Here is a 21018-nt window from a genome sequence, read left to right as displayed (position 1 = left end):
ACGGGGGCTGTACTCAAAACTCAGTTATTTAGGTAGGAACTCCTTCCAATTGTATCTCATACAACTTTCAAATCATTTGAGTGAATAACTCCTTACTCTAATCTATCATATAGGTGTTCCCAAACATTGCTTCTAAATTTATTTTAATCATATTAAAATAATTTAGTTAAGTTGGACCCAAAGAATAACAGTCGGGTAAATGGAATTACCGGACCGCAACTTACTAGTATAGAAAGTGCACCTCGCGGAGGCGAAACCTACACATTTCGATATTAGTCTTGAAGGGTGTCATCCTTTCGAAAGCAATTAACTTAATATTCTTTTGAAGTAAATATATATTTTAATCTTATTAAAATAATATAGTTAACTTAGATCCAAAATAACAGTCGGTAAATAGAATTACCGCACCACAACTTACTAGTATAGAAAGTGCACCTCGCGGAGGCGAAACCTACACATTTCGATATTAGTCTTGAAGTGTGTTATACTTTGAAAAATAATTTACTTCATATTCTATTTGAAGGATTTTTAATTAAGTTGATCTCACTGACATGTGTATCTTATACACACATCTAATATTATACATGACATTCATGTTCATAGATAGCAAGTATATATAAAATATTTAAAATATACATGCACTAATCTAAACACACATTTCATGCATCATATACATAAAATAATAAACTAGGTAGTATGATTATGACTTCCTAACGCGTAAGAATTAAATAAACTACTTTATTATAATTCTTTGACCCACGAACAAGCTTCAAAAGTTTATCCATCGAAAACATCTTTCGGCGTTGTCTTCTCTTTAACTTGAGCATTTACATTATTTAACATTTAAATAAAATAAAAGCAAACCACGACACGCAGGTCGTATTTAAATAAAATAAATCACGACACACAAGCCGTATTTAAATAAATCTGTGAGATGTGATCATCAGTCTACCTACATAATAGTCTCTATGCTTTAATGATATCCCACTTCTCAATAAAGCTTGACTACAGATACTTTAAGAATAGTTTCCTTATGTTTAACGGGGTCTCACAATTAAGTTATACTTAATGTTCAATCAAACGGACTAACTATTCTAGGAACTTTATTATTTTGAAACAAAACAAACTCAATAAAGAAATGCCTTATTATTTATATATTCACAATATATATTTATATCAATATCATGATACAAAACCAAACCCAATTAATATAGATTGGCTATTAGGGCTTACTCCAACACCAACAAGTATACAAACTTGACATCAACATTATGTGCTTCTTTAATATTCTTCAGAAATTCACTATCAATCTTCAGCATTCCTAGTTTCACACTCTGAGGTGACCATTCACAAACTAAGCTCAAATCACTAAACTGTTCAAGCAACTCGAACTCCCTAACCATCATAGCAGACATATGCAAAGTCTTCCTACTCAAGGCATCTGCAACAACATTAGCTTTACCTGGATGATAGCTCAACTCAAAATCAAATTCTTTCAGCAATTCAAGCCACCTACGCTGCCTCATATTCAATTCCTTCTGATCGAACAGATACTTCAAACTCTTGTGATCACTAAACACTTCAAATCTCGAACCATACAAGTAATGTCTCCATATCTTCAATACAAAGACCACAACAACTAATTCTAAATCGTGCGTAGGGTAATTCTTCTCGTGAATTCTCAACCGTCTTGAAGCATAGGCTACTCCTTTACCATCTTGCATAAGCACACCACCTAAACCCAACTTGGACGCATCACAATTTACCACAAAAGGTTCATCGGACTTTGGCAAAATCAAAACCGGAGCTGTCATCAACCACTTCTTCAATTCACTAAAGCTGTTCTCACATTGAACATCCCACACAAAGGCTTTACCTTTACAAGTCAACTGTGTTAACGGAAGTGCTAACTTGGAAAATCCTTCAATAAATCTTCTGTAATAACCAGCCAATCCCAAAAAGCTTCTAATCTCTGTAACTGACTTAGGAGTCTCCCATTACGATACCGCATCGACTTTAGAGGGATCAACGGCAATACCATTACCAGAAATAACATGGCCAAGAAAACTTACCTCTTTCAACCAGAACTCACACTTAGACAATTTTGCATAAAGTTTCTTCTCTTTCAACACTTGCAAAACAATCTTCAAATGCTCAGCATGTTCTTCTTCAGTCTTGGAGTAGATAAAAATATCATCAATGAAAAAAACCACGAACCGATCCAAAAAATGCATGGAAAATGCGATTCATGTACTCCATAAACACACCAGGTGCATTTGTAACACCAAAAGGCATAACTTTATACTCGTAATGTCCATATCGCGTTTTAAAAGCCGTCTTCTGCATATCTTCATCTTTCACTTTAATCTGGTGATAACCCGATCTCAAATCTATCTTGCTGAAAACACGTGCACCCACTAACTGATCCATCAAGTCATCAATTCTTGGAAGTGGATACCTATTCTTCATAGTTACTTTATTCAACTGACGATAATCAATGCATAACCTCATACTACCGTCTTTCTTCTTCACTAACAAAACAGGTGCTCCCCAAGGTGAAACACTTGGTATAACAAACTTTTTCTCAAGCAAATCTTCTAACTGTTTCTTTAACTCAGCTAACTCAGAAGTTGACATACGATAAGGTGTCATAAACACAAGCTTCGTTCCAGGAACAAGATCAATCGAAAATTCAACTTCTCTTTCTGGAGGCACATCAGGAATTTCATCTGGAAAAACTTCTGGAAAATCACATACCACTTGTAGTTTATCAATCACTGCTTGATTCTCAATAGACAAGGAAGCCATCACGGAAAAAATTAAAATACCATCGCGTTCCAGTTGCTTCAGCTGCTTAGTAGACAAAAACTCTGGTTGTAAACAATTAATGTGAACATGGTTGTACTCTAACCAGTTCATACCAACTATTACATCCATACCACTCAAAGGTAAACAAACCATATCAATCTCAAAATCAAGATCAAACATAGATAAAGGACATTTCGAACATACGAGAGAAGTAGTCACCGAACCCTTAGCTGGAGTTTCGACAACCATCTCTCCATTCATATCCGACAAAGCAAGACCCAACTTAGAAGCACAATCAAGAGCAATAAAACAATGCGTAGCACCAGTATCAATAATAGCAACTAAAGGTGTTCTATTAATATAACATGTACCTCTGCTCAAGCGATCCTCATTCTCAGTCTGAGTACCAGTCAAAGCAAAAACTCTACTAGTAGTCCGCACCTTCTTAGGCTATTTGCATTGCGAACCAATGTGACCTTCCTCCTCGCAGTTAAAACACACAATTTTTTCATGCTTACACTCGGCTAGTGTATGAACTTTCTTACCACAGTGAAAACACCTCTTCACATCTCCAGGACAAGCATTACTCCTGTGGCCTTTCTCACCACAAGTAAAGAAGACAATCTCAGCAGGAGCATCCTTCTTCTTAGGGCGCCTATCATCAACTACTCTCTGTTTGCCCTTATCAGCAGGGGGACTATAAGGCTTAGGACGACTCTGTTGACCCTTGGCCTTTCGCTCATTCACAATCTTGTAATGAGTCTTGGTATCTTCCTCAAAGATCCTGCAACTGCTCACCAGCTCATAAAAGATTCGAATCTTCTGGTAACCAATTACTCTCTTTATCTCAGCACGCAACTCATTCTCGAACTTGATACACTTAGAAAACTCCGCAGTCTCAGCAGTATAGTGCGAATAAAACTTTGCCAATTCCACTAACTTGGCAGCATACTCAGTCACGGACATATTTCCTTGCTTCAGCTCAAGGAACTCTATCTCTTTCTTCCCACGAACATCTTCAGGAAAGTATCTATTTAGGAACTCTGTCCTAAACACAGCCCAAGTCACAACAACACCGTCTTGTTCCAATGTAGGTAAAAGACTAGTCCACCAATCATCAGCCTCCTCAGCTAGCATATGCGTTCCAAAACGCACCTTCTGAACTTCAGTGCACTGCATCACGCGGAACACTCTCTCAATCTCCTTAAGCCACGTCTGGGCTCCATCAGGGTCATACCTTCCTTTGCAAATAGGAGGATGATTCCTCAGAAACGTCTCTAGCATCCTCACTTCAGCATTTACACCAGCATTCCCAACAGGCTGATGTCCTACAGCTTGAGCTACAGCTTCTAGTGCAGCAGCAATCGCAGCGTCGTTTCTTCCAGCCATCTCTTAGATTCTACACATCAAGTAGCAACAACATAAGATAGTAATACAACTATTACTAAAACTCGACACGACTCTTCTAATTAGCCGGACGGATCGATCTTCTCTAATACCAATTCTAACACCCCGTTTTCCCAACATAAAAATTTCTTAAACATTTATCAGAGTAAAATATCACCAACGGGATATCACACTTCTTAAAAAATCTTAAATAGATAAATAACAATTTATCCTTCAGCAAAATACTTCAAACATCGCAGCGGAATTAGTTCATCTTCATAAATAAAATCTTGGCACGCAGGCCTCATCAAAACATCTTATAAATTAGTTAAACAACTTAAATCATAAAACAATACGTAAAGGAACAAGAAATAGCCACAAAAGATACCATCCTGTTACGTATCAGAGCAACCTAAGGACTCAGTGAGGGTAAGCCACTCACGACAGCAAACACGGCAACTAAACTCGATCACCTGCAAGTTACTCATACGAAGAGCAACATTTCCAAGCAGAAGGGGTGAGATTTCACAAAACAATAATATTAAGCATATAATTCAACAATTATATTTAACAACATTAAAACATCATAATATTCATCATAGATAATAATATATCATAATTCACTTCATCAACAATTCATATAAAGAATCACAACTTCAACAACTTGGCAACTTATCATCTTTGACTCGACAAATGCAACTATGCAACTTAGACCTCTTATATGCATGTGGTACCAATCCAGGGCATCAAGCCCCCATCGCTATTGAGTATTAATATACTTCCAGGGCATCAAATCCTCATCGCTATTGAGCTAAAGCTCCATCGTGTTGAGCAAAGGCTCCAGGGCATCTAGCCCCCATCGCTATGAAATACTAATGCATGAACTCGACATCTTAAACCTCTTTAAACAACAACCTCTTATATAATCCAATAATTTGGAACATCATCATCTCAACTTAGACCGACTCATGCAGCTTAGTTAAATAACAACAGCAACATCTCAGTATGCAATAACAGCAAGATATCATAATATCAAATGCAAGCCAACAACATCTCAAGTATACATTCATAATTTAAGTAATGCGTATAACATCATATCACATCATAATCAATGTCAAAACATCTTAAAACAGCTTGACAGATTATATTAAACATCATCATTAAGTCTTAGTACTACCCCGAGGTTCAACTCTTAGCAACTCGTGCAACAAAGGTCGCAAAATCCTAACAAGGCACTCTGTTTCTAGGTCACTCGCGAGGCGAGAGCCTCTGCTCGCCATGGCGAGTACAGGTCAGAATCACAAAAGTTCATTCTAAAATCTTTCCAGGTTCAATCTCATTCTAAAATCTTTCCTAATCATTATTAGACATGTTCAGGCACTCAAAGGCATCTAAGGTACAACTCAAAAAGTCAAAATCACGAAATCTCGCAAGTTCTCTGGTCAAGCTCGCAAGGCGAGTTCATCTGCTCGCTATGGCGAGCTGCAAGGTGCACCTCGCGAGGCACGTAAGGTTTGTAACGCCCTAGTCGTTATTTATTTATTTATGATTTATTTAGGGTCTTTTATATGATTTTAAATAATTATTGTTGATTATGTGGTGTGTTATATTTTATTATATGGTTTATCTTAATATTAATTAGAATAAGTGGGAATTATTATTATTTTGGAGGTTGAGGATTTAATTAGAAATTAATAGAATTAAGGGGGAATTAAATGAAATAAAGGGGAGTTATGTATTGGGAGTTAGGAAAAAGAAATAGTCAGAAACTGCTTTTACGTGCAAACAGAGCTTTTGGGATAAAAAGGGAGAAGAGCCAAGTGAACTAGATTTTGTTATGATTGTTCATCTGAAATAAGGTAAGGGTGAGGTTTACTTCAGTAGTATAGATTTTTAATTCTGATTTTGGTTTAACGGGTTTATGGTAGAAATTGGGGATTTTGGGTTAGGTTTTGGTTCTTTGATTTTTGGGTGAATTGGTTGTAGGAATCACTGGTTTGATGATAGAAATAGGTTCTGATTGAATACAACATTTAGTTATACATTTGTAAACTGATTTGGGGAGTGAAATTGAGAAAATTGGGATTTTTGGGAAAAATCTGCATTCTGCCCGTACTGATGTTCATCGCTCGCCCCGGCGAGTAGCCTGTCTCGCCTCGCGAGGGAGCAACTTCATGGCTCGCCTCGCGAGCAGAACCACTCGCCATGGCGAGTTAGTGAGTGAGAATCTTAATTTTCAGATTGTTGTTATAAGTTATAAGTTGTATAGTTTTGAGTGCTTAGATGTTTTTAGAGAGGACTGGGACAATTTTCAGATTAAAAAGATGAATAGGGAGCTTAAAATTGAAGTTTTAGTGAGAAAAATGTCAAAACTTCCAAGAGCACCCTTTTTCACGTTCGCCTCGTACTCGCCACGGCGAGTAACCTTTTTCCTGAGTTCGCCATAACGAGCAGATGCACTCGCGAGGCGAGTTTCCCAGTATCTGTAGCTGATTGTTGTATAATTGCATAATGTTGAATAAACTTGATGTATGAGCATGATTATGATCATTTGTGTATTTTCTGGAATTGTTGGATTAACTATGATGATTTGTTGATGACTGTGATGTATGTTTACATTTAATTAAATCATACATGTTGTTAAATTGTGGGGTTGTAAGTCATATTATATATATGCATTGTGGAGTTGTATGTAGATATACACAAGTGGAGTCCATTGAATAAACATAAAAGCGGGATGGATTATGCCCTAGAACGCCTTGTCGTTCAAAGCGGGAGGGCTCATGCCCTGGAACACCTTGTTGTTCAAATTGGTGAGGACTTATGTCATGTGAATGCTTTAACCATTCAAAATTCGATGAGGGCTTCTGCCATGTAAATTGGTACCACATGCATGTGCATAGTCGCATTGTTGAGGAGTCTTTAGCGGTGTTGTCAAGTAGTTGCATGAGTCGTTGTTGTTGGTCGAAGTTACCACTTATTGTTGATGTTATTAATTATGAAATATATATGTATATTGAATAATTATTATTATGTTAGGGTGTTAGATTCAATTGATGAATTTTATATCTATTATTATTGTTGTGAATCTCACCCCTTCTGCTTGGAAATGTTGCCCTTCCTATGGGTAACTTGCAGGTGATCCTGAGTAGTAGGTGGTGGCTCAAGTGTCTAGGGCTCTGATACGTATGGGATGGGAATTTCGTGTTTTGTTTTCATTCCTTATGTATCATGTTTTTAGAACACGCTGATGTAGCCCTTATTGGTTGTTGAATTATTTTGATGGGGCTTTTATGCCATGATTTACTTAGTGGAGAATTAAACATTGATGTTGTTGTTATTTAATGAAAAATATTCCGCTGCAAGGTTTTGGTGAAACTAATGAAGTTTGATGTTTATTAAATAGTTTTTATATTCTATTTAAGAAATTTTGAAAAGCAGTGTGACATGTCCGTTTTGGTGATAAACTCTGATTTATTATTATATTTATATTGTTTGGGTTAACGCGGTGTTACAAGGTTTGCTCGCGAGGTGAGCGATGAAGTTCATCACTCGCCGTGGCGAGGATCATAGCTCGGGAGGCGAACGATGAATGTCGCTACAGGCAGAAGTGCAATTTTTGTGAAAAATTACTAATTCTCACGGTATAAAGCCTAACATAGATTCCAGAATTCATCCTACACATAATCTAAGGTCTAGGAACAGTTTTTACATCAATCTAACAAGTTTCCACTATTTAATCATCAATTTCTCTCATTAACCCTAGTTTTCCAACTTCTTTAATTCAATCCTACACTTGCTAAATATGATCATCAGAATTACATAGCTTAATAGAATTATAAGTTAGTCTCACCCTTACCTTAGAAAGTGAAAATCGTAGCACTCTAGTCTTTCTCCCTTCTCTTGGTTTTTTCTCCCTTTTCTCGAAAAACGATCGTACGTACAAACTTTTCTAAACCTAGGTCTTCCTCTATTTATATATCTCCATCTATCTTATCTTATTTCTCTTTCTCCCCCAAAACTCTCTAAAATCTCAAAACAACCCCTAAACTCAATATTTATTTTATTTTCAAATCTTATTTTATTTAACAATAAAATAAGTCACAACTCCTCATAAATCACATAAAATCATCACAATCACCATAAATCACTTATATATCATATAAGTATAATATAAACTCATCTTAATAACTTCTAGACTCAATTAAATAATTAAATAATTCGAAACGGGCGTTACAGCTGTCATATACTTGTTAACAGATAAGTCAAAAATCCTCCTAAACCCCTCCCGAAGAGGTACCGTCCCCACCCAACAATTCGATCAAAAAAAGGTGTGAAAACCATACCAATTTTGATCTAAATGCTCTCCTCAAACCACAACCTCCATTAACACCAATCATGTCACGAATTTTCACCACCTCCACAAAGCAGAGTCATCCCCCCCCCCCCCCCCCCCCTCCCCTCCCCTTCCCTTGTAACGCCCTATTTATTTATTTAATTATTTTATTGGGTCTAGAGTCTATTTATGTGATTTAAATGGTTATGTGGTGTGTTGTTATTTTATTAAGTGGATTTATTTTACTATTTAGTAGAATATGATTTGAAAATAAAATAATATTAAGTTGAGGGCTGTTTTGGAAATTAGAAGAGTTTAGTGGATTAAGTGGCAATAAGATAAAGTAGGTTAAGGATATATATATATATATATATATAAGGAAGAGTCAGAATTTAGAAAAAAAGAGGAATACGTGAAAGCAGTTTTTTAGAGAAACCAAGAGAAGAGAAGAGTCAGAGGAGAGAGAGCGGTAGAGTCTTACATCGATCAATCTAAGGTATGGGTGAGACTAACCTTCACTAATTCTAAGTGTATGATTCTGAAAATTGAATTTAACAGGTTGTAGGTTGTAGTTTTGGGAATTTGGGAATTAGGTTTAAAAGTTGTAATTGGTTGATTTAATAGTAGAAATCTGTTGAACTGATGTAGAAACACTGTTCAGACCTTAGATTATTCTTAGTACAATAATTAGAATCAGTTTTAGGGTTAGAGTTATGGAATTAGGTGAGTTTTGCTGAAATCTGTGTTATGCCCATAGAGTAGATCGTCATCGCTCGCCATAGCGAGTAACCTCATTCGCCTCGCGAGTAAATCCAGTTGTTGCTCGCCATTGCGAGTAAATCGCTCACCATAGCGAGTTGTCCAGTGAGAAAATTATGATTTTGTGAATTAATGTTTGGGTTCAAGTTTTATATGGTTTTGAGTGCCTTAACATGTTTAGAAATGATTAGGCAAGTTTTTGGATCAAAATTGGGCATAGGGAAGTTAAAAATGGGGTTTTTGAGTGAAAAATGTCAAAACTCCCGAGAGTCATCAGTTTTAGCTCGCCACAACGAGTACCTTGCTCGCCATAGCGAGTACCCCTTTTGTTGAACTCGCCATCGTGAGTAGAGTAGCTCGCCATCACGAGTAGAGTAGCTCGCCATAACGAGTTACTCAGTGGCAGTCAACCTTGTTTAGTGCTCTTGCGATCTTTGTCGCACGTGACGTTCTGAGTTGGTTTTTGGGGTAGGAATGAAAGTTGTCTATAATTGTATTGTCTTTCAGTGAGTCTGAATTAATATGAAATATTGTTGTTGGATAATTTGAGATACATATATTATGTGAACATTGTATGATATAGAAATATTGTTGTTTATATCAATCAAGTTGTTAGTGTTAATGTTGTTATGTTGCAAGTTGTTATTGTTGTTGTCATTGCTATTGTTGATTATTAATATCGTTAAGTTGCAAGTTATTGTCAAAGTCGTTAAGTTGTAAGTTGTTGTTCTAAGTTGTTGAAGTCGTATAAGTTGTTGAAGTTGTCTAAGTTGTCGAAGCTGTCTAAATTGTTAAAGTTGTTGGTTGCTGAGTCCATGCATACTCATTAAAGTCGAGGGTTTGATGCCTTGTTGAATGTATAATCCTTCATATTAAGTTGAGGGCTTGATGCCCTGTGAGCCTATTTGCTCTATAAGTTGGGGGCTTGATGCCCTGTGAGTCTATTTGCTCTATACGTTGGGGGCTTGACGCCTTGATTGGTACCACATGCATGATTAAGTTGTTGTCGTTGCATTGTCGAATTGATGTCGATGTTGCCGCATTGTCGTTGTTGTCAAGTTGTCAATTACTAATGAGTTGTTAATGAGAAACTATGTGAAGTATCAATATTATTTATTGTTGTTGTTTATGTTGTTAAATTCTGTTGATGAATTATATAGTTATTATTATTGAATGTGAAATCTCACCCCTTCTGTTTGAATGTTGCCTCTACGTTGGTAACGTGCAGATAACCAGGAATAGCTGTTGAAGTGAGTTAACTCTCTCACGCGTCGTCTTAGGGTCGCTCTGATACGTAACGGGATGAGGATCTTGCTTGTTTTCCATGTGTTACGTATTTCTATGATTTTATGTTGATGAACCACCTATAATGGAATTTTAATAAGTTGTTTATGTTGAGGTCGTTATGCCATTACGTTGTTTAATGAATGTTTTCCGCTGCAATGCAATTTGAATTGTTGACATGAGATGTTTTGAATAAATAGTAATTCTACTCTATTTATCTTTTAAAGTATTGTGACATCCTGTTTAAGTTGATCACTCTGATTATTATGTAAAAAATTTCAAGTTGGGAAAACGAAGTGTTACACCCCTCCCTCTATGATCCGCCCCCTCTCCTCAAAATAACGAGAAGACAACACCTTATAGCATAAACCCTCATTGTCAACCATACACCTCCAATACCATTTACCTAATAGAGATTAAATTCCTTCAACCGCTGCACCCCCAAACCGCCAGACTCCTTACTCATACGAATAATATTCCAATCAACCCAAGCAATTTCCATATGATCCTCAAGAGAGGAGATTGTACCTGCTGGAGCTCTGAAAAAAGAAAGGGCGTGACAAGAAGAGAAGACATGACTGATTTAAGGTGAATCAATCGACCACCAAAAGATCAAGCGTCTGGCATCACCACCAATAGGAAGAGTAATAAATAGTACATATAACAAATAGATAAAGTAAATTCAAATATTAAAATAAAAGTGCAAAAAATACGACATGAATATACATACATACATACATACATACATACATATATATATATATATATATATATATATATATATATATATATATATACACACACACACACACACACACGTCTAGTTTATATCTTTTATTGTTTAAAAAGTGCAAAAATTTAGATGAATATATTTATACTTACTTTTCATTATCCAAATTACATCCTTAAATAATGTTTTTTCTCAAATAAAGATTGTTGTTGGTGCCATTAAAAAAAACAAGAATTTAGATTACATTTTTTATTATATTTTTGGTGTCATTGAAATAAATAATCATGGTTAGTTGGATTTTTTTTTTTTTTTGAAGAAACTAAATTAGCCCACCCAAATTGACACCAGAGAGAATCTAACCTGAGACCTTGAGGAGGAGCACACTCCTAAATCCCAAGTCAGTACCACCAGGCCAACCCAAGTGGGTTAGTTAGTTGGATTTGTTATAATTTGAAAGCAAAAAATATTTATATTTTCACTTTTAATCAAAATCAAAATTTAATAAAAAAAATATCAGTCATAATTTTCAGACATTAGCGCAATAAAAAGAGCGAAAAAAAATCAGTTTGTCAAAAAATATATATAGGGTAATGCTAACTTGTGTCTTTGAGACATAAGTTAAAAAGCCAAATTTAAAAGTTTTTGTGCATTCATTGTCTTAAAAGTTTCAAAAGTTATAATCTTGATATATTTCTTAAAAAAGAGTTATATTTTTAATATAAAACTTATTTTTATTTTTATTTTAAGCTCCTTAACTTGGTGGTAATCCTCCCAATCAAACTCAAGTTCTTTTGAACAATTTGTATTTGATGAGTTAATTAACTACTTGAACTCATTTGCTTATTTTGAACAATTTGTATTTGATGAGTTAATTAACTACTTGAACTCATTTGCTTAGTTGACACATATTAATTATTTGAAAATTTATATTATTTAATTCGTTTTTCTTATATTATTTTTTCGTGCATACCAATAATTTATAGGCTTAAATATATAAATCGTCCCTGTAAATTCGCGTGTTTTTGATTTTCGTCCTTGAATCTTTTTTTGTTCTAAAACAACCCTTGCAAGTTAATAACTTTTTGATTTTCATCCCCCCGTCAACTTCTGTTAAAAAAACGCGAAAGTGTCTAATGGCGCATGACGTGGCAATCATTGACATGGCATTGGTTGCGTATGTAGCCTTATAGATTATCCCTATTATATTACAGGGACCAAATCCAAAACCAAAAAAGAACAGAGAGATGAAATTAAAAAATGTGAACTTACAAAATTTGAAATTTAAAACCCATTTTTTCATCTTCTTCCTCTCTCTGTCTCTAATTCCTCTCTCTCCAGTTTTCCAATTCTTCCCAAATTACACCAATTACACCAGATCGGCTTTGTGCTTGCTCTTTCTGTATTTGTCCTAGCTCTTTTCTGAATCTTCCTTGTAGATATGATCTACAATTGGTAGAGCATTCACAATATCTCCTTCCAAACTGATATTTGTTGCCATTTTGTTGGAAGAAGACTTGTTTTGCCTACAAAGCCCTATGTCAGTGATGGTAAATTTAAGACAATTGCACAAGAAGCATTCCAAGTTTAAGTTAGTAACACACAACAAGGTAGTGTTCTTCAAACTCTAAAAATTTATTTTTCCTTGTTTGTTGTTCTGTATGTGCTTTTATTTGTAAAGAAAATGATAGCTTAGGGAAAAAAGTAGTAGTTGATGACACTAGGTCATACATCATTTTGTTAGTAGTTTTTGCCCACTTTTAGTTGAGTTCAGATGATTTTGCATGAGTTTTAAGCTACAAAGAGCAGATTTTATGTTTCCAAGTGAAGAAGAAATTGTGTCATGATTTACAGCAATCGAAGCAAGATCTGGAGCAAGTTGGAATGGCTTTTGGTTCGTAAAAAATTGGAATTGAAGTAATTTGAGGGTTATGGAGTTACAAGTTGTGCTTCACTTCAATAGAATTTATTAATGTGGTGTGGATGTATTGTTTGCGATTGAAAATAGTAGCGAGGGATTAAAGAAAATGTGAGTTTGATGATTTCTTGGTGACCGATGAATTTAGTTTTGAAGATGAAGATTCGAGAAGGAGGAATTTTTCTGGGTTACGATTGAAAAAGGATGGATTTTCTAAGTTAAGATGACAAAAGATGAGAAAAGGATGAAGAAGATGAATGAAATCTGCAAATATTATCAATCATTTTCATTTTTTCCAATTAGTCCCACTTGTAATTTTCGTTTTTGGAATTGGTCCCTAAAACACGCAGAGAGAGAGGAAGAAGATGGAAACAGCAAGAGTTTTAAATTTCAAATTTTGTTATTTATGTGTTTTTAATTTCGTCACTTTGTACCTTTTCGTTTTTGGTTTTGGTCCTTGTAATATAGTTAAGGATCATTTGTCACGACACATAAGACTTTTTTGCCACATCATCCTTCGCCACGTCAGCCGCCGTTAGACACTTTGGCGTTTTTGTAACAAAAGTTGACGGGAGGGACGAAAATCAAAAAGTTATTAACTTGCAGGGGTTGTTTTAGAATAAAAATAATACAGTGAAGAAAACAAAAAACAAGCGAACTTACATAAACGATTTACATATTTAAGCCTAATTTATATTTGTGACTATGTCCACGTCCAACCAAACCATATACCCAATATGCCAAGTCAATTGTCATATGTTTCACGCATGCCTGTATTCGTTCCAACATTAACTGACTTTGCCATTTACGGTATGTGGCTTAGCATGTGGTTGCCCGCCATCTATCATGAATATGGTTGAGGTCATTCATGTTCTTATATGAATTTTAAGATTTGATGTTTTTTTTTTTTGTGGTGGTCGGGGTTTGATCCCCAGAGCTTGCATATATTATACATTGTCCCTACCAACTAAGATTAGCTCACGAGAACTTAAGATTTTATGTTTTCAAATTCATATCAAGGGACCAAAAGTAGAAAATAACATGAAAAATAGATTATTTAAAAAATAAAACATGAAAAATAGATAAATTTTAAAACTGTTATCAGAAATGAAGTTAATGGGCAACAAGTGTAATTAATACAGATATGTAATGTATTTATCATCATCTTCATAAATGTGAAGTAAAATACAAAGACTTCATAAATGTGACACTTATTGGAACTCTCTCTAAAACACCTCTCCCGTCGTAACCTTATCTGCCCCCAATCTCCTTCTTTCAGATGTAGTGCCCCTCCCTGGTGGTGCAAGGAGCAGCGCTGGCCCTCTGCACCACCCCTCTTCCTGACCTGGCGTTTATGGCATTGGTGGTTTTGGAGGAGATTGCATAGTTTGCGGTTTGAACCTCTACGGCGGCGTGCTTGTCAGGGGTGGCCCTGAGGGCGGGCTTAAGGGGCGGCAGCCCAGGGCATCAAATTTTTAGGGGCACCAAAATTATTATTTTTACTTAGTAGCTAGTACTATATATATATAGTAGCTATATATAGTACTAGCTATTTGGGGATGTTTCAAATGAGAGGAGTGGATATTGTGAGAGGGTGAGAGCACTAAACAATGACAGTCAGATCTAAATAAACGGCTTTGATCCACTTTTCACATAAAACTTGCACGGTGCATCTATTTTCCCTTCTTTCTTCCCTTTCTTTTCAATTATACTTTTTGGCACATTCAAAACCCTGTTCCTATTCTTTCAACAAAAAACCATGTTCCTATCTTTTGTTTCAATTATGTTGTAAAAGCATTGTCAATAAGGACAAAAATATGAGTTTTCTTTTTTTTTAAATCCAAGATCTAGTGGTTAACAAAACTATTACGGAAATCAGACCTTGTTTTCTTTGTTTTTTGGAAAAAGGAATTAAGAGTTCAATTGAAGTGAGAATTAACCTTTTTTATGCTTCAATTCTTATGATTTTTTCATAGAGCTTACATCATTTAGAGTTCAATTGAATGGAATTGAAGAATTTAAAGTGAGAATTTGAAACAGGATTTTGAAAAGGTTGGAGAGTGACGTCATGCTTTCAAAACACAGTAACCTAATTTTAAGTTTCCATGGTAGCTGCAATCTTTCTTTCTTTTTTCATTCTGAGCTTGAAACGACGACGTTTTGTTCCAAATCCATCGAATCAGACTTCAATGTCGGAACCGCCGCAACGTAACGCGTAGAAAAATTCCGAAGTCGGAAGATGAATAGACCTGACAAAGTTCCTGTTCCTAATCGCCGGAGTTCATCGTCGGTGTTCCGCCGGAGTTTGTCAGCGTTGTACCTGTTCGTTTTTTTATCTAAGCTTTGATGTTCTAGAATATTATATTTTCATATTACTTTTTTAATTGAATTATTTGGTTGTTAAATTAATGAAAGAACATTAGAAATGTATTTTAGTGGAGAGGAATACGGTAACGAAGAAAACTGAAAACTGGAAATGAGTAAACCAAGGGATGGATGATGGAGAAATTGAGCAATATTAAAGCACATAAGTCACTACAATAAGAGTTTTAATGTGAGCCATTGATTTTGATATAATGGTTGAGGTTTATTCCTCTCACCTCTCATTTTAAGTGGTCCTCTCTCTCTCTCTCTCTATATATATATATATATATATATATATTTATATATATATATATTTCTAATTCGTTTTGATTAATTCTATTTAAAAAATATTTTTAGATAACTTTGATTATAAATGAATATTTTACAACAAAAAATGTAAGAAAAAAAATATTTGAATAATTAAAAAGGCATAATTTATAGTTTCGTCCAGCGCAACAAAAATCTTAGGGCCGACCTTGGTGCTTGTAGATTTGGTCATCTGCGATTTGTTCATGAAACCCTTACGGGTTTGTTTCAACAACTTCTGCTCCTTAATCGTGGTGGTCGTTGGTTTTGTTTGTGTTTCAAGGATTGGGTGTTGTTGCTGTGATTGCTTGGTGGTGGTGGTTACACCACTTCATTTCGTCTTGGCTCCAATCAAAAGCTTCAAACCGCACGGTGGTTGCCGTCGTCGCCGTCAAGGGTTCAATTACGGAATGGTGCAACACGTGAACAAGGTTGGTGCATCACGTAATTGGTGCAATTGGAACAGAGGCAATTGGAGATTTAAGAAGCAATGAACATAGAAAGCATACCTTATGCTGGTGCAAGCATCATGATTCTGCTACCAATGTAATTCTACAACCAATCTGTGATTGGTCTATTAATATCATGTATTTGTATTATATGGATTCAAATTACTGGTGTGCAGGGTCCGTTGGGCTCAAAAAGGTTGATAATGCCTGCTGTGATTTGTCGCAAGGGCTGTTGGTACGTGAATCTTGTCCGCGTTGGCGGTCGATTCAGACACCATCCCTCAAAAAGATAGGCTCATGCTTCTCTCTGATTAATTGATTCGTTCAATTCATATTGTTGAGTGAGTAGATGTGTCAGATAAGACGGTTTCCTCTCCGGTGGCAAGCTTCAGCGCGGATTCCCAGCCTACCGTCGTCGTCATCCTCAAGGTTGTCGTTGTTCTTCAAGGTCTGATAAGGGACGCACCGTGGTGTTGATCTGGATATTTTTTGATGGTTGTTGCAATTCTGGGCTGCGTCGGAAGGAGAGTCATATTTGGTATGCTCTTTGCGGCTCGAAAGAGCGTTTATCTTGTTGTGCTTTGCAGGGAGAAGATGGTACGTGGATCTGCTCCGTGTTGACAGTTGGTCCATTCACCGCAATCTAGACCTCTACTTAAGAGTACATTATAATACACTTGTGTTGTTTTTAATTTTCATATTACCCGTTTGGGTAGATCTCCATTTTGTGAATAAACTGGTTAGGTTTATATCCTCCAGATTTATTTTTTTTTGTTTGTATTTTTTTCCCTTTTTTCAATAATATATTTATGAGCATCTGATAGATTAGAGTTGGATACTAACTTAATTGAAAGCCACTCTTTTTTATGTCATTTGCTCCAGCTTTATAAAAAAATGTGACACTTATTGTCGTTATTATTTTGATATCTCTAAATTGTTGGGACACGCAATATGCATGGTGATTAATTAAACATATATTAAATTTTAAGAATTAAAAAATAAGGAAGTATTATTGTCGTTGGGGTTAATTATGTTTTAGGTCCTTATAAATCGGCGTGTTTTCAACATTAGTTCCTACTTAAATTTTATTAAATTTTTGGTCCCCAACATTTTTTTTCCGTTAGCAAAATAGATCCTCGCTGTTAATTGTTGCTGATTGAGCAAACGGTGAAGCACACATGGATGCCACATATGACTTTTTTTTTTGTTAAATATGTTTTTAGTCCCTATAAAATTGAGGCATTTTAAGTTTAGTCCTTACTTAATTTTAATCGTTGTTTTAGTCCTTACAAAAATACCATGCACTCAGTATTAGTTCCTGCTCAATTCAAATTTGTTTAATTTATGCTTAAACTCTTGTATACTACCACTAGTTTTGCATGAAATGGGAGCATATGGGTTGGTTCAAATTAATATGGAATTATTTTCCCACGCTCATTCAATATTTTGTCCCTAGTTAATGATATTAGGTTCTATTCAAATAATCTATGCCGATTCAACATCTTTTGGTCAACGTATTTAAAAAAAAATAAAAAAAATAGCTTATTCTTCGGTATCTCATATGGGTTTCATAATTCCAGGAATTGGTTCTATAAGTGATATTGAGCTCAACGAGACCGTTTTACAAATAATATCTCATGGATTTATTGGTGCTACCCTTTTTTCTTGGCAGGAACTAGTTATGATAAACTACGTCTTCTTTATCTTGACAAAATGGGCGGAATGGCTATCCCAATGCCAAAATTATTCACGATTTTCACTATCTTATCGATGACTTATGTTGCATTGTCGGGCATGAGTGGTTTTGTTGCCGAATTGATAATTTTTTTTGGAATAATTACTAGTCAAAAATATCTTTTCATGATGAAAATACAATCATAACTAGTTTTAGTAGGTTTTTTAGTCCCTACAAAAAAAAATTACTTCTAATTTTAGTCCTTGCTAAAACAAAGTTTGTTTAATTATTCTTAAACTTTTGAACGTTTTTTTTTAGACAAGTTTAGAACACTATGAAAGGTTCAATTACTAAAATTTAGAATTTTTAAATATTAAACGAATTAAATATGAATTTTTGAAAACGATAAAAGTAATAAAATTTGGACATATAAATCAAATTTTACGATAATTTTTTGCGGAGGAATTTTGGCTTCTTCAAAAAAAAAATAATGTTCTTAACATGTCTACAATTGTTAAAAAACTTAAGAGTTTAAGCATAAATTAACCAAATTTAAATTGAACTGAGACTAATACTGGGTGCATGGTATTTTTGTAAGGACTAAAACAACTATTAAAATTAAGTACGGACTAAAAACATATTTAACACAACAAAAAAAAGTCAGATGTGGCATCCACGTGCTTCACCGTTTGCTCAATCAGCAACAATTAACAGCGATGACCTATTTTGCTAAGGGAAAAAAATGTTGAGGATATCATGATATCTCTATAAATTTCTAAAATATAATTAAGCCTTGTCGTTATTATCATGATATCTCTATAGATTTCTTAAAAAAATATATCTCTATAAATTGTTGGGACACGCAATATGCATGGTGATTAATCAAACATATCTTCAATTTGAAGAATTAAAAAATAAGGGAGTATTATTGTCGTTATTATCATGATATCTATATAAATTGTTGTATCCTAGAATCAACTAATACAACTCGGGTAGAAGTTAATCTTTTCATAACAAACAATATTAGTGTGTTCTTTCTTTCAATCAAACAATGGCCTATCTTAAATTTGCTTTGGCTGCCGTCTTTCTTGCAACAATTTGTGTGTATTTTAACTACTTTTCTCACATTTATATACCATGCATTTCTTTTTATATATGTTAGAAAACTCATGGGAAATTAATCAGAATCAACTATAAATTAATGAAGTAATATGCTCATAAGTAAAATGTTTATTAGAATAAACATGTAAATATATTTAATATGTTGTATGTATTTATTTATTTTCTTCTACTAAGTATGTAACTTATTTAGGAATCATATGTCAAAATCATAACTGTGCTAATTAAAAAAATCAGTATTAATATAATTTGTATTAGGGTTAATAGTGTTTTTCACTCCTATAATATATGCGATTTTCGGTTTTCGCCTCTATAAAATTTTCGGTTTGATTTGCATCCTCGTAAAAAAAAAAATCCGAAAAACACCCTTAATAGGTCATTCAAAAACCAAAATTTCTTGAAATTTTTTTTTCTGAAAATGGCCTATTAGGGGTGTTTTCTGAAAATTTTGTTTTTTACGAGGATGCAAATCAAACCGAAAATTTTATAGGGGCGAAAAACGAAAATGACATATATTACAAGGTAAAAAACACTATTAACCCTTTTTATTTTTATCATATCAATTGTCATATGTAATTGTTCCAACTTTAACTGACTTTCCCATTTGCAGTCATATGCCCGATGAAGAAGGTAGAAGCATGTGCCGCAACATGGTGTACTGTAGTTGAGACAACAGTATGTGGCTCCGGATGTGGTTGCCTCGCGTGGGGAATATTTGGTGGTAATTGCGTACCACGATCATCTCTTACGAAGATGGTCGAAGAACATCCCAACTTATGTCAATCCCACATAGATTGCATCAAGAAGGGAAATGGGAGTTTCTGTGCTCGTTATCCTAATTCTGATATCGAACATGGCTGGTGTTTTACCTCTAACGTTGAAGCCGAACGCTACTTCGAGATTCTCATTAATCCTGCAACAAACAACTTCCTCAAGACTGTATCTCACTCCATTAATGGAAATGGATTCTTGAAGATGCCTGTAGAGATTGCATCTTAATCTTGATATGTCTATGAACCATGCATTATATCATGAATCTACATGATCCTAGCTACTTTTAATAAACAATGTCTGTTTCCAACTTGTCAGTTGGTGTTGTTAGATATCCATTTGAATTTCAATAAATGTAGCATATGCATTGGTGTGTCTTTGTAATATAATGTAATGTTATGATTTTCATTTCTCTTTCTATAATTCTTCCTATATATTTACTTGCTTTAATTATTCCATTATTTAAAATTCATTTTGATATGTTGCGAAAGATAGAAACAATGATATCAAGTGGAAATTTGCTTTACATTACAAAGAAAGAGTTCACGGAATTGATAAAACATACAAAATGGTTCTATAAATTATTTGGACTTAGTAGAATGAAAATTTCAAGAACATAAGAGCGCTTGAGTAAAAAAATAATACAACAATATTAGGGTTCTAATACTTTAACTTACTGCCTTATCTCTAATGCCCAAAGAGGATCTCAACCCAGATGTTATGTATTCATCGTTATCATGAAGTAAAATATATAGAATGAATTGAGAGTGACGAACAAAATATTAATTAGAAGATATAATTGATAAAAAAAAAATAGTTAATATATTAGGTTTTGACATAAATATCATGTCATGTTGAAGGTTTCAGTTTTTGCATGACGTCTTTTACGTAATAGGTTACCTACCAATGATAATTTGGCTAGGCGTGGTGTAATTACTCATGAGGATCTTTTGTGTGTGAGTGGGTGCGGTGTGGTGGAAATGACATCCCACTTGTGTCTTAATTTTGTGCCAGTTTTGGCTCTCTTTGATATTTGGTTCGTGCTTGATTGGATTTTTCTTCGGTTGACCCCAATGTTCTTCATGATCACTTTATTCAATATGCTTATTTGATCAG

General features: G+C 34.7%; 2 protein-coding genes across 2 annotated transcripts; one reads left to right on the top strand and one right to left on the bottom strand.

The window, feature by feature from the left end:
- Positions 1 to 3258: 3258 nt before the first annotated feature.
- LOC120577022 (uncharacterized) lies at positions 3259 to 3987 on the bottom strand. Its single transcript, XM_039827911.1, has 3 exons — positions 3823 to 3987; positions 3607 to 3705; positions 3259 to 3489 (listed from the first exon to the last, which is right to left on the bottom strand). The coding sequence occupies exons 1-3, from the start codon at positions 3985 to 3987 to the stop codon at positions 3259 to 3261; spliced, it is 495 nt and encodes a 164-aa protein (XP_039683845.1).
- A 15005-nt stretch (positions 3988 to 18992) lies between these two features.
- LOC11438555 (albumin-1) lies at positions 18993 to 20352 on the top strand. Its single transcript, XM_003622487.4, has 2 exons — positions 18993 to 19112; positions 19742 to 20352. Exons 1-2 carry the CDS (start codon positions 19064 to 19066, stop codon positions 20128 to 20130), a joined length of 438 nt encoding a protein of 145 aa, XP_003622535.1. The 5' UTR covers positions 18993 to 19063; the 3' UTR covers positions 20131 to 20352.
- Positions 20353 to 21018: the final 666 nt, after the last annotated feature.

This window comes from Medicago truncatula, chromosome 7, assembly GCF_003473485.1.
Source record: "Medicago truncatula cultivar Jemalong A17 chromosome 7, MtrunA17r5.0-ANR, whole genome shotgun sequence".
Taxonomy (NCBI): domain Eukaryota; kingdom Viridiplantae; phylum Streptophyta; class Magnoliopsida; order Fabales; family Fabaceae; genus Medicago; species Medicago truncatula.
This window is presented reverse-complemented; position numbering and strand designations above follow the sequence as displayed.

Excerpts from the sequence above, each read along its gene's own strand:
- LOC120577022 (XM_039827911.1), bottom strand. The coding sequence starts at position 3,987 with ATGCAGTGCACTGAAGTTCAGAAGGTGCGTTTTGGAACGCATATGCTA. Across the intron at positions 3,706-3,822 it reads ATAGATACTTTCCTGAAGAT|ACTGCGGAGTTTTCTAAGTG; the intron begins GTTCGTGGGAAG and ends TATACTGCTGAG. Across the intron at positions 3,490-3,606 it reads TTCGAATCTTTTATGAGCTG|GGCAAACAGAGAGTAGTTGA; the intron begins GTGAGCAGTTGC and ends CCTGCTGATAAG.
- LOC11438555 (XM_003622487.4), top strand. The coding sequence starts at position 19,064 with ATGGCCTATCTTAAATTTGCTTTGGCTGCCGTCTTTCTTGCAACAATT. Across the intron at positions 19,113-19,741 it reads CGTCTTTCTTGCAACAATTT|TCATATGCCCGATGAAGAAG; the intron begins GTGTGTATTTTA and ends TCCCATTTGCAG.